The sequence below is a fragment of the Genypterus blacodes genome, unplaced genomic scaffold, assembly GCF_046128005.1.
Source record: "Genypterus blacodes isolate CSIRO-AG114 ecotype Tasmania unplaced genomic scaffold, CSIRO-AGI_Gbla_v1 ptg000309l_1, whole genome shotgun sequence".
Classification (NCBI taxonomy): domain Eukaryota; kingdom Metazoa; phylum Chordata; class Actinopteri; order Ophidiiformes; family Ophidiidae; genus Genypterus; species Genypterus blacodes.
In genome coordinates this window covers 72,501-85,000 of record NW_027467098.1, presented here as the reverse complement: position 1 = coordinate 85,000, position 12,500 = coordinate 72,501, and the positions used below count along the sequence as shown (strand labels likewise).

General features: G+C 49.3%; 1 protein-coding gene across 2 annotated transcripts in view; it reads right to left on the bottom strand.

Annotated features, from left to right (window-relative positions):
- Window positions 1–12,500, bottom strand: part of sema3h (sema domain, immunoglobulin domain (Ig), short basic domain, secreted, (semaphorin) 3H) — a 43,665-nt gene that overhangs the window by 6,237 nt on the left and 24,928 nt on the right. For both annotated transcript variants that reach the window (XM_076137391.1, XM_076137390.1), the window contains exons 9-13: window positions 3,898–3,967; window positions 1,214–1,358; window positions 828–917; window positions 545–674; window positions 376–464 (exon numbers count right to left, since the gene is read on the bottom strand). In XM_076137391.1, coding sequence (XP_075993506.1) covers window positions 376–464; window positions 545–674; window positions 828–917; window positions 1,214–1,358; window positions 3,898–3,967 — 524 coding nt within the window. The remainder of the gene's footprint in view (window positions 1–375; window positions 465–544; window positions 675–827; window positions 918–1,213; window positions 1,359–3,897; window positions 3,968–12,500) is intronic.

Sequence of the window (12,500 nt, the reverse complement as noted above, 5' to 3'; positions counted from 1 at the left end):
AGAGAGAGAGGGAGGGAGAGAGAGAGTGAGAGTGTGACAGAGAGAGGGAGGGAGAGACAGAGAGTGAGAGAGTGACACAGAGAGGCAAAAGAGGGAGAGAGAGAGAGTGACAGAGTGACAGAGAGAGGGAGGGAGAGAGAGAATGATGGAGGGAGAGAGTGAGAGTGAGAGACAGAGAGAGAGGGAGCGAGAGTGACAGAGTGACAGAAAGAGAGAGAGAGTGAGTGAGAGGGAGAGAGAGGGAGGGAGAGAGAGTGAGGAAGAGAGAGAGAGAGTGAGGAAGAGAGAGAGAGTGAGTGAGGGAGGGATAGAGAGGGGGTAGACACAGAGAGAGAGAGAGAGAGAGAGAGAGAGAGAGGCTTCACTCTGCTGTACCTGGAAGACCTGCAGCTGCTCCAGAGTGACCTCCTGGCTCTGTGCGTGCTCGCGGGGCAGGTGGACGGCCTTCAGCACCAGGCCTGAGTCTGGAGGACAGGACGAGAGGTCAGGGGTCACAGAAATCTGCACTTTAATGGCAGTGAGGACAAACTGAAGCAAACTCTACCTGTGCCAATGAACAGAACGTCATAGGTTCCATCCACAGCCTCCACTCGGTCCACCAGCAGTTTGCTGAACTTGTAGTGGGCGCCCACTCTGACCAGGAGGGGGCGCTCTCCCAGAGGCAGCACATTCTCCTGAAACAATACAAAAACTACTTCTCAGTGTTGATGAACTGATGTCTGTCACAACGGGACCGGACGCTTACTTCATTTCCTCCTCACGAGTGAAATGGAAAATAAACAAGTCCACTTCTAAACATCTCATTCACACTAACATGTCACTCAGACCTGCAGCAGAGGGTGAGTCCTGCTGAAGAAGATGACATCATCGGGATACTCTCTGGTAGAACTGTAACTTCCATAAGTGCTGCTGGGACACTGGGGAAGAGGAGGAGGGAGAGAGGAGAGAGAGAGAAAGAGAGGGGGAAAGACAGAGAGAGCAAGAGAGAGAGGGAGGGAGAGAGAGAGAGAGAGAGAAAGAGAGAGAGAGAGAGAGAATAAGAATCTGTTCATGCAGGCTGTGTGTGTCTATATCTGGGTTAGAGGTGCTTGATGCTCTGCTAAAGGGGTGTGGTCTTTATTTCAGGGAACCTGGAGGTCCACTTAAGTGATTTACATTTTAGATGGTAAAGAGTGATCATGAATTCAGAAGAACAGTTTGTGTGTTCACTCACAGTTCCTGGTCGGGGGTACGGCACCTTGCCTGTGAACTCCGCCCACTTATACTGAGGCCCCTCCTTGTGCAGGAAGTTCCCTTTGAAGACCCGAACCACATCCTCCATACGGTACACACACACCGCTGAACCATTCAGAATATCACTGAGGTGGGAGAGAGAGGGACAGAGAGAGAGTGAGAGTGAGAGTGAGAGAGAGTGAGAGAGAGACAGAGAGTGAGAGAGAGTGAGAGAGAGACAGAGAGAGAGAGAGACAGAGAGTGAGAGAGAGTGAGAGAGAGACAGAGAGAGAGACAGAGAGAGAGGCAGAGAGAGTGAGAGAGAGTGAGAGAGAGAGGGGGGAGAGTGAGAGTGAGAGTGAGAGTGAGAGAGGGAGACAGAGGCAGAGAGAGTAAGAGAGAGAGAGGGAGAGAGAGAATTGGGATTAAGATGAGAGCCGTGCAGACAGACAGACAGACAGACAGACAGACAGACAGACAGGATGAACTCCTCCTGCTTCTTTCCAAACACCAGCATGAATCATCCTGGATCATTTGGGCGATGCGGCAGATCGTCTCTGAGCAGTAAATAATAAAGTTATATGTGGAGCTGTGAGTCATCGGCTCTGTGCCAGCTCAACGCTCTGCTGACGCCACAGCAGTGTAGAAGCAGAGCACATAGAGAGGACACGCTGGGGCCGGCATCCTCAGCACATCTACAGGGCTGATGGAGGCTCAGTGATGGATGAGGTTTGATCTTCAGTCTAAGCTACATGATGCTGCTGGCTGCATGGACCCTGCTGATCCAGACCCTGCTGATCCAGACCCTGCTGATCCAGACCCTGCTGATCTAACTCTTGGTGGAGGTAACGATCAAACAATGTGACAACAACATTTCGACGCATTGTTTTGTTGTGTTGAAGTTTTCTTCCTCAGGCGTTGTGTGAAATGAACAAACACAACAGCAAAGTGTAAACAAACTGCCAACGTTCACTTCATCACGGGGGACAGGCTCTGTGTGTGTGTGTGTGTGTGTGTGTGTGTGTGTGTGTGTGTGTGGTTGCGACCCCTCCCTGGCTCTCTGTCTCTCCCTTCCATTACCACAGGGCACGACTACCCGCTCCTCTGTGCCAAGAGCGGCCGCACCGCCGCTGCTACCGTGGAGCCTCACAACCCAGAAGGCACGCCGACGTCAGGAAACACGGCAGGAAATGAAAGACGGCGGGCAATTTCTGCTAAGAATGTGTTTTCAGGAGCTCTGGGGTTCAGAGCCTCTACATGACAGAAACACGGCGCCACTGAAAACTATTATACATTATTTTAACATTATGTTTTGGAAGTTCCTTAAATGTACGACTGTAACAGTCTGTGAGTGGAAGTAGAGACGTTCATCCAGAGATGTGATTGATCCTGGCTGTGAGGGAACGGAGCTCACTGACAGCAGGGAGGTCAGATTCTCTCCCCGTCGCACCTTCCTCCTCCTCTTCCTCCTCCTCCCCTGCTCCTTTATCACTTAGAGGTAATTTACAGTTCAGCTGAATCACAGCTCTGTCACATTGACCTACATTCAGTCAGAACTCCAGGAAGTCTTAAGCCTCTGAGCGATTCCTCCTCCGTTTCACTTCCTTCAAACGACATCACGTCCTCACTGTGGGTCTGTGGAGGGTTCACACACACTCACACACTCACCCTGGCTTTCTCTCACTTTAGTTTCACTTTTCATGATCTGTGTGTGTGTGTTCCTGTCTGGCACACACACACACACACACACACACACACACACACACGGGGCCTGTCAGCTTTGTGTGTCTGTTCTGTATTTTAATGAAGTTCTGTTCTGTTGTGCGTCAGAGTGTTTATCTGTCTTTCTGTTTCTGTTTCCATGTGTTTCTTCTTCTTTCACCTGGTTTATGGTCTGGAAACACAAACCCCCCTGAGATCCTGCCGCCCTGACCGACCGGTACAGGAGGAGCACCTGAGCCCTGTGCCTGTGTCCAGCTGTGTCCAGCTGTGTCCAGCTGTGTCCAGCTGTGTCCTCCTGTATCCCCAGGAGCCCAGCAGACCCAGATCTCTGCGGTCGAGCGTGCGACACACTTCACATTCCCCCATGCTGTCCTGCTTTCATTATGTTTGTTGTGCTGCATGTTTGGTTTCTATAAACACAAACTGAAATCTGAAACTATTTACACACACACACACACACAGGCACACACACACAGGCCCAGGCACACGCACAGGCACACAGGCACACACACAGGCACACAGGCACACAGGCACACACACAGGCACAGGCACACACACAGACACACACACTGCTTTACAGCCGAGTGTCACAGAGCTCTGAGTGTTGACATGACGACTGGTCCTCCTCCGTCTCAGCGTCTTGAATGAAGCTTCAGTGTTTCATTCACGAGTCACAGTGACGGGATGCTCTGGACGCTCTGTGAGTCCCACAGAGGGGACACGAGTGCAGCCATGCGAATGAGCAACACAAGAAGAAGCATATGGCGTCGCACAGTGACACCACGCAGCACACACACACACACACAGGATGACACAGACACACACGGTCTTTTAAAGCCATGCTTGCCTTTTACAGCGTGTCAGGATTTGAGGGAGCGTACAGATGAACTTAACCACACCTAAACCTTCATCATCATCATCATCATCATTTGAGCGGCGTGTCTCTCTCAGCTTCAGTCTTACCTGGATGTGGTGAACAGGCCGTAGATGAGAGGGTTCTTCTTGTCTTTCCCGTGTAGGATGAAGATGTCCTCTGGATGGGAAGAACAAGGAGAGGAAGAGGAAGAGGAAGAGGAAGGAAAGCAGAGAGAAAGAAGTAAAGTTAGAGGCACACGTCATTAAGATGAGCACAGGCTTGTGTTTGTTTGCAATACCTGCATGTACACAGCAATCTGTCTGCAGCTGTCTACTGTGTGTGTGTGTGTGTGTGTGTGTGTATCCATCAGTCTGACTGTGTGACTAATAGCATGGGTGGTGCTGGCAGCATGGCTGACTGGCTCCTTCTAATGAATCTGTATCCATTAATAACCAGACCCAGTGTGTGAGCCGAGCCACGGGAGAACAACACCTGCTGTCACACACACACACACACACACACACGCACGCACACCGCGCGCACACACACACACACACACTCTCTTCATCTCAACCACAGCCCATCTCCGTGGCTCTCTGCATTCTCGCCTCTTTGTTTAGCTCCGCCCCTTCTTGTCCCTCACACAGAGCGGTCATCTGTCCGGCCTCAGACTCTCACAGGTCGACCACAGGGCGGAGCCACAGGGGTTGCGTGCCCCGCCCACATTCCTGCTCAGTGTGCTCATCCTGTGAGCGGTGCTGACTGGTTTGTTTGGAGATGAGAGTAAATCAGAGGCTCACAAATCAAACCTCCTCCTCCTCCTCCAGCTTCAGCCCTCGCTCTGCCTTGGCACAAACCTCTGCTGTCAACGTAAAACATGTCTCCTGTGAATGAAGTGCATGAGTGTGATTGATAGTGGGCGGGGCCAATAAGACACCTGGACAGGAGAGGGGTCAGGTGGAGACCAGGCTGATCTAACATGACTCCTCTCTCTCTCTCTCTCTCTCTCTCTCTGTGTGAGTGACAGCTGTGCTCCTTCTTGTTGTTATCAGACTTCAGCTGTCACAGTTTATTTAAATCTGCATGAATCCCAGGGTTCTGTTGTCCTTTCTCACAGATAACAGCAGGGAATGTTGGTATCCTGCCATCACAACTGCAGAAGAAGAAGAGATCCTTTGTTCTCCGTCTATAAATACGGGAGAGGACAGAGGTTTAACCTCTCAATGCTCAACTATGAATTAAGGCTTTAGTCTGAACGTTGTGTCCTCGTTTCATCTCTGCTCCTCTCCTATGTTTCTATCTTTGTTATCCTTGTTTCCTCTCCTTGTTTAATCTTGTCTCCTCTTCCCTCCTCTCCTCTCCCACTCTGAGGCAGAGATGTCTCCTCTGTCCTCGTCTCCTCTTCCCTTGTCTCGTCTCCCTTCCCCTCCTCTCTCCTCGTCTCCTCTCCCTTCCCCTCAACTCTCCTCGTCTCCTCTCCCTTCCCCTCCTCTCCCCTCTCCTCGTCTCCTCTCCCTTCCCCTCCTCTCCCCTCTCCTCCTCTCCTCTCCCTTCCCCTCCTCTCCCCTCCCCTCGTCTCCTCTCCCTTCCCCTCCTCTCTCCTCGTCTCCTGTCCCTTCCCCTCCTCTCTCCTCGTCTCCTCTCCCTTCCCCTCCTCTCCCCTCTCCTCGTCTCCTCTCCCTTCCCCTCCTCTCCCCTCTCCTCGTCTCCTCTCCCTTCCCCTCCTCTCTCCTCGTCTCCTCTCCCTTCCCCTCCTCTCTCCTCGTCTCCTGTCCCTTCCCCTCCTCTCTCCTCGTCTCCTCTCCCTTCCCCTCCTCTCCCCTCTCCTCGTCTCCTCTCCCTTCCCCTCCTCTCCCCTCTCCTCGTCTCCTCTCCCTTCCCCTCCTCTCCCCTCCCCTCGTCTCCTCTCCCATGCTGAGGCAGAGATGTTGTTGATGAAGATGATGAAGCGTATCACATTCCTGTCATTCCTGCTGCTGCAGGTGGCCTCCATGGAACCAACGCACTGCTGGAAGCCTAATCTCATCACACACACACACACACACACACACACAGTGACAGACTTGAGAGCGCATTTATCCAACATAGAAACACACACACACACGCATACCTGCAAACACACACACACACACAATCAGCAGGCCCATCAGAGCCGAGCACAGAGGACTGTGGGTAGTCTGTAGCCTGCAGCGTGTACACACACACACACACTGCTGACTCCCTCATCCTTACTTCATAAATCTCTCCTTCATTATTCCATCTTCACTCTCTCTGCTCTCACTCTCTACAGTGCAGACGTCTTGTTTGCCTGTTTGCTTCCCTTTGCCTCCGTCAGCTGGCTGGATCATATATCATATATACTGTATAGATAGATATATATTTCATCATATATATCATCTCTCACTTTTCCTTCATTTCTCCACTTTGCAGTTTTTCTCTACGCAGCAAAAAAAAGTGAAACTGGAGACAAACATCTGAACCTGAGAGAGAATCAAGACCAACAAGGTTAAGAGCCAGACTGCTGCTAAATGTTATTAGAGAGAGACAGACAGACAGACAGACAGGCAGGCAGACAGACAGACTGATGAAATGATCACTACTTCATTTGACGGTCCTTTACTGTAACCCGTCCATGTTTCTGTGCTTCTTCTCACTCCCTTCCAAGCTCTGTCAGAGTGTTCCTGTGCGGTGACAGCAGCTGTTTGTGCCTCACTGGCTTACAGAACACTTTGCTTGCTTCTCTGGTGGATCTCTGACTCTCTCTCTTCTGCTTCCCTCCTCTTTCATCCTCCCCTCCTCACCCTCTCCCTCCATTGATCAAACCCTTTATCATCCCTCTGTTTTCTTTGTGCTCTTACAGTTTATTTCCACAGCAGGTCAGCTTTATAACACTGGGATGATCTATGTGCTGTTTGGTGAACGCTTTCATGCAAAGCACCTTAAAGAGATGAAGTAAGAGTCAAAGGCAGGGCAGAGGAGATTTATACCTCAACCTGAGAGCAAAGTTTAACTGCCGCGTGGAAACCATTTGAGAGCAGATGAAAGATAGACGGCCTGTAGCGTTTTCGACCGAGGCTTCCTGGGCCACAGAGAGAAAGAACGCACCTCCACCCAGACCAGGTCCACAGACGTCTGAGACCTGTCTGTCTCAACGTGCAGCCGGTCCCTTCAGTACTCATGGACAAGGGGGGTGAATCTAAAGGAAGCTGGATTTGGTTTCTTCTTCTCTTTACAACAATCACTGTTTTGTTTGTTTTCATTGAAAGAGGCCAAAGAACAACATCTGAGAACTCAACCCAACCCAACAGACTCACTCTGTGTGGGTTCTGTACCTCTACTGCCAATGGAGCAAACTATGGACCTATCATTAAACTTTTAAAACATAAATGAATGCCAAATATCTCCAACATGCTCCAATGTACCAAAGTAAACAATGTCAGGGAGCTAGTTTGGAGGGAAATGACTTGAAACTCCTACAATGTTGTGAAATCGCCAATGAATTCCTTCAAATCCATGTAGATTCTCTGTACTCTGGTACAGACTCTGGTACAGACTCCGGTCCAGACTCTGGTACAGACTCCGGTCCAGACTTGGTACAGACTCTGGTACAGACTCTGGTACAGACTCTGGTACAGACTTGGTACAGACTTGGTACAGACTCTGGTACAGACTTGGTACAGACTCTGGTACAGACTCTGGTACAGACTTGGTACAGACTCTGGTACAGACTCTGGTACAGACTTGGTACAGACTTGGTACAGACTCTGGTACAGACTTGGTACAGACTTGGTACAGACTCTGGTACAGACTTGGTACAGACTCTGGTACAGACTCTGGTACAGACTTGGTACAGACTCTGGTACAGACTGTGGTACAGACTGTGGTACAGACTGTGGTACAGACTTGGTACAGACTCTGGTACAGACTGTGGAACAGACTCTGGTACAGACTCCGGTCCAGACTTGGTACAGACTCTGGTACAGACTCTGGTACAGACTGTGGTACAGACTTGGTACAGACTCGGTGCAGACTCTGATGATCCCTGCAGGCACATCTGTGATTCCTCCTCTTGGCGTTGACAGTCAGTTTGTTTCTCCTCTGCTCGTCTAGAGGAGACAGGACCAACCTGGGAGACACAGCGTTTCTCTTCCTCGGGCTGATGAAGACGTCTGGGGTTATTTACAGCTCAGCTTGGCAAATGTTCAGAGTTATGGCTTTAAATCTCCCCTGATTTAGTAACGTTCCACTTCTCCTCCGCTCCACTTGATTTATAGGGGTTTGAGTGACTTTATCCGCTTTAAATGGCGTTAATCTTTAGTAAGCGCAGGGAAACAGGAGGGATGGAGACAAAGGACAGGAGATGTTTCATCCTGCAGACATGAGACACGTGTGGGACTCATGTTCATGCTTTGTAGTGCAACCAAACTTTGACTAAATGGAAAATGTGGGGTTTTTGTGGGAATCTCTCTCTCTCTCTCTCGGTCTGTCTTACTCTCTCTCTGTCTCTGTCTTACTCTCACTCTCTCCTTACACTAACAGTCCATCCCTGTTGTCTTTCCTTTGTCTTCCTCCATTCTCTCCCTTTATCTCTTCCTCCTGTGCTGGCCCTCTAATCCACCTGGACTTCCCATAATCCTTCTTGGTGCCGCTCTTTGCCTTTGTCTCCCAGTTTGGCCGACCCCTCCCTGTCTGTCTCTGTCCCTCCCTCCCTCCCTCCTCTATCTCTCACTCCATCTATCCGTCCATCCATCTGTCTGGCCTATTTTCTCAGGAGGATTGTGCTTGTGTCTTCTTCTCCAAACAAAAAGAGGATTGTTTCCCCCTCAGGCCAGATAGTCTTGTCTTGCCCGCAGACCTGGGGCCCCTATCTTCCTCCTCCTCCTCCTCTTAATTGTGTGGCCACAGATCCCCCACAGGCAAACACCCCTATGCTTTTAATTTTCTCCTCTTTCTCTTTTTCACTCTCTCCCTTTCTGTCCAGACGACCTGAATGCCAACATCCTCCTCCTCCTCCTCCTCCTCCTCCTCCTCCCCGTCACCTTTCTAAACGCCCTCCCACTCCATTTCTTCCTCCTCACGTCTACATTCATCCTAATAGCTCTGCCTCCATCTCGTCTGCTCTCTCACCCCTCGGCAATCGTCCCTGTTCCATCTGCCGCTCTATCATTTCCTCCGTGACGCCTCTGGCCCCTCTGGCCGACACTGTTGTCTCCATCTTGACGTCTCTATCAATCGCACCGCTTTGGCACAAACTGTGGCGTCTGAGGAGAGGGGACGCGTCTTTGTCCCAAAGTGTCATTAAGTGAGGCGTTGTGATTTATTGGGCTGGAAACTAAACGCAGAGTCAAAATCAATCCTCTGCTTTCTTCTGATCTCTTGAACTGAAAATATTTTTTGCTGTCGTCAAACTGAAGACGAGTGTGTGACGTTAAAGTGAATGTGTTTGTTTATCTGCATCCCTCTGACCTCAACAAGGAGGAGGAGGAGGAGGAGGAGGAGGAAATGTGCCTGAACTTTGTTTGTTTGTTTGATTATTTGTCATTGACTAAAAGTAGGATCATTAAACTCGATCTTGTTTCCTGCAGGTTTTGATGCTTTTACTTCATTAAACTGAATGTTATTAGTTATTAGATTGATCTCATCTATTGATTGAAGCATTGTTCTTATATAATGTATAGAAACTGTTATTAAACTGTGGATAAACTGATTGACGCTGGGTTCAAACTCTCAGCCGTGGAACAAATTAGTTTCATAATCTTCATCTAACGTTTAATCTCAAAGCTCATAAACACATCTCAGCACCTCTTTGTCCTCTTTGACTTCTTTTGTCTCCTTCAGCCCTCAGGCCGAACTGTCCTCTCCTCTCCTCTCCTCTCCTCTCCTCTAATCCCCCCATCTTCCTCCTCCATGTGTGAGCAGTGGCTCATACGTCCTCTTCACCTTCACCCTCTTTCCGCAAACCACCGCTCCAACCCTCCTCTCTTTAATTCCCTACACAGCTTTGCCCTCTTCCTCCTCCCTATATTCCTATATATTTTCCTCCTCCTCTTCCTCCATCTTACAGTAAGTGCAGTGACCGAAACCACTATAATTTTTCCCAATTTTCCTCTCCTCTGGCCAATAGCCCTAATCCTCCCTCCTCTCCTCTCGTCTCCTCTCCTCTCGCTGCCCCTTTCCTCCATCCTTCATCTCCACTCCAAATCCCTGACATGAATACCCTCAATTTTCCTTCCCCTCTCTCCCCACAGCCCCATCCTCTCCTCCCTTCACCTCCACCTCCCCCTCCTGCTCTCTCCCATACGCCGGGCTCTGGTCCAACACTTCTCACACACACACTCCAGTGTATAGGACGAGCTGAATGGAGGCCACAACATGATTAATTTTCCTCCCCGTTGTTTTTACGCTCGAGTCAAAGAGAAATGTTTTTGCTGATGAGCCAATTAAGGAACAAATGGCTCTGTGAATGCATTCATCCTGTCTGTGTGTCTGATCTATAGGAGCTATAGGATCAGTGTGTGCAGGGACTGAGTGTGTGATACGTCTTCATCAGCTCTCTCTCCTTTGACCTTTTCTGTCTCTCAGCCCTATCGACTATCCAATAAGGGCAAAATGGATGTTCTTGATATGATAGGACAGAAAAAACAAAAGGCTCAACCTCCCAAAATGGCAGATTTGACAGAAATGACACCGATAAAATATGAAAGGAGATCTCACTTAAGTGTCAGACCTGCTGTGCTGCTCCACATGGATCCATCAGGGCTGGAGATGTAGAGCTCCACTACCCAGGAACACTCAGGGACCTACAGGAGTCAGGTCTCTCGCACTCTTTCTCGCCGTCTCTCTCTTTCTTGCGTAAACTTGCAGCTCCTTACACTTTGTTCTGTAGGTTCTGACTCCCCCGGTGATCTCAGCCTATTGTTTGATTGCAGATGTTCCATTTCTGTGTTTCCAGCCTTTCCTCATAAAGTTAGAGCGAGCTTTTCCAGGGCAGATGGCGATGGTGAGTCCAGGCTGGATGGTAGTCTGGCTCCTGTAGCCCCAGGGGGATCAAATTGATCAAACGGAACCTTTGGGTCCAGCGTAGAACTACTTCAGAGGAACATCAACACAGTATAATGGTTCTCCCTTGTGGTGGTGCTGTGTTATGCAGTAATTCAAACAGCCTGAGTGTCTCTATCCTGCTGTGATAGTTTGAAATCACCGACTCATCTGCTCTCACTTTGCTCCTCGTTGCTCAGCATGTGAGCTCACCATCCGCCTCGTTTCAGACTTCAGCTTTCCCACCCGGGCCTTCCTCAATCCTCATCCCCATCTTCCTCTTGTTTGTCTTCTGCTCCCCTTGGCCTCCATTGTTCATCTTTGTCATCTTAATTTCCCAATCTCCTCTCTCATCTCCTCTCCTCTCCTCATCTCCTCTCCTAACCACAGATATGTCCTCTCAAACACTCTTCCTTTCCTGTTTGTTGCTCTCCCATCTTTTCTTCCTGATATCCCACAATCAGATGTGGATACTCCAGAGGCCAGGATATGGGTGCTGGCTCGCGTCGGGAATGTTGGACCGCAGACAAAAGGAGAGGACAGAAATGCTGGAAAACTGAAGCTGAAATACCTCTGGTGTCCTGACAGTGGGTGCGACCACAGAGAGGCGTCTGTCTCCGGCTCCTAGACCTCACAGTATGACTCGCCTCCACAACAACTCCAATAACCACTCCGCAGTAAATAGCAGACGATCCTTTGCTGTGAGCTGGACTGCAAAAGTCTGCAGCAGAAGGAAAGGAGAGACGCCTCCTCCCATAAAGGCAACACACACATCCACCACCTCCACCCCACTGTTAGGTTTGGGTAAGAATAACAGCTCCACAAATGATTCACACAACAAACAACAACAACAGACACACACACACACACACACACACACACACACACACACTTAAACGTGAGTGTGTGGCCAAAACCCAGGAGTCAAGACTAGAAGCAACAGAGCGGAACATTCAGGAATCCTCTGATGAGTCAGCAGGACTACACACACATATTCAAACAAAACTGTCAGGAAGGAGAGGAATGAGTCAACAAGTAGAAGATTACACTGAAGGAAACACAGATTACTCTAACTAACTAACTTACTAACTTACTAACTAACTAACTAACTAACTAACTAACTAACTAACTTACTAACTAACTAACTCACTCACTCACTCACTCACTCACTCACTCACTCACTCACTCACTCACTCACTCACTCACTCACTCACTAACTAAGAGCAAAAGAAAGAAACTAGCTGGTGACTGAGTGGAAACCTGTATTAAGGTGGAACTTGTACAAACTGTCACTCAAACTATAGAACCCAGACACTGAGCCTGACAGCAGCGAGCTCGTCTGTTATGAACATTAGAGTCTCTCTCTCTCTCTCTGCAGATGATGAATGTTTGTTGTTATTTATGTTCCAGCTGTGACGCTGCTCATGGTTTCACCTGAGAACACACACACACTGTGTCAGCAGACAGGAGCTGAAGTCTACTCAGCTATAACTCGCTCATGACACACACAGACACACACGCGCACACACACACGCACACACACAGACACACACACAGACACACACACACAGACAGGTAGTGATGCAGTATCTCAGGTGTTTCATTTGAACAAAGATTTATATGAGAAAAAAGTTCTCTTCATAAACACAAGCAAGTGCATTCTGCCTGCTGT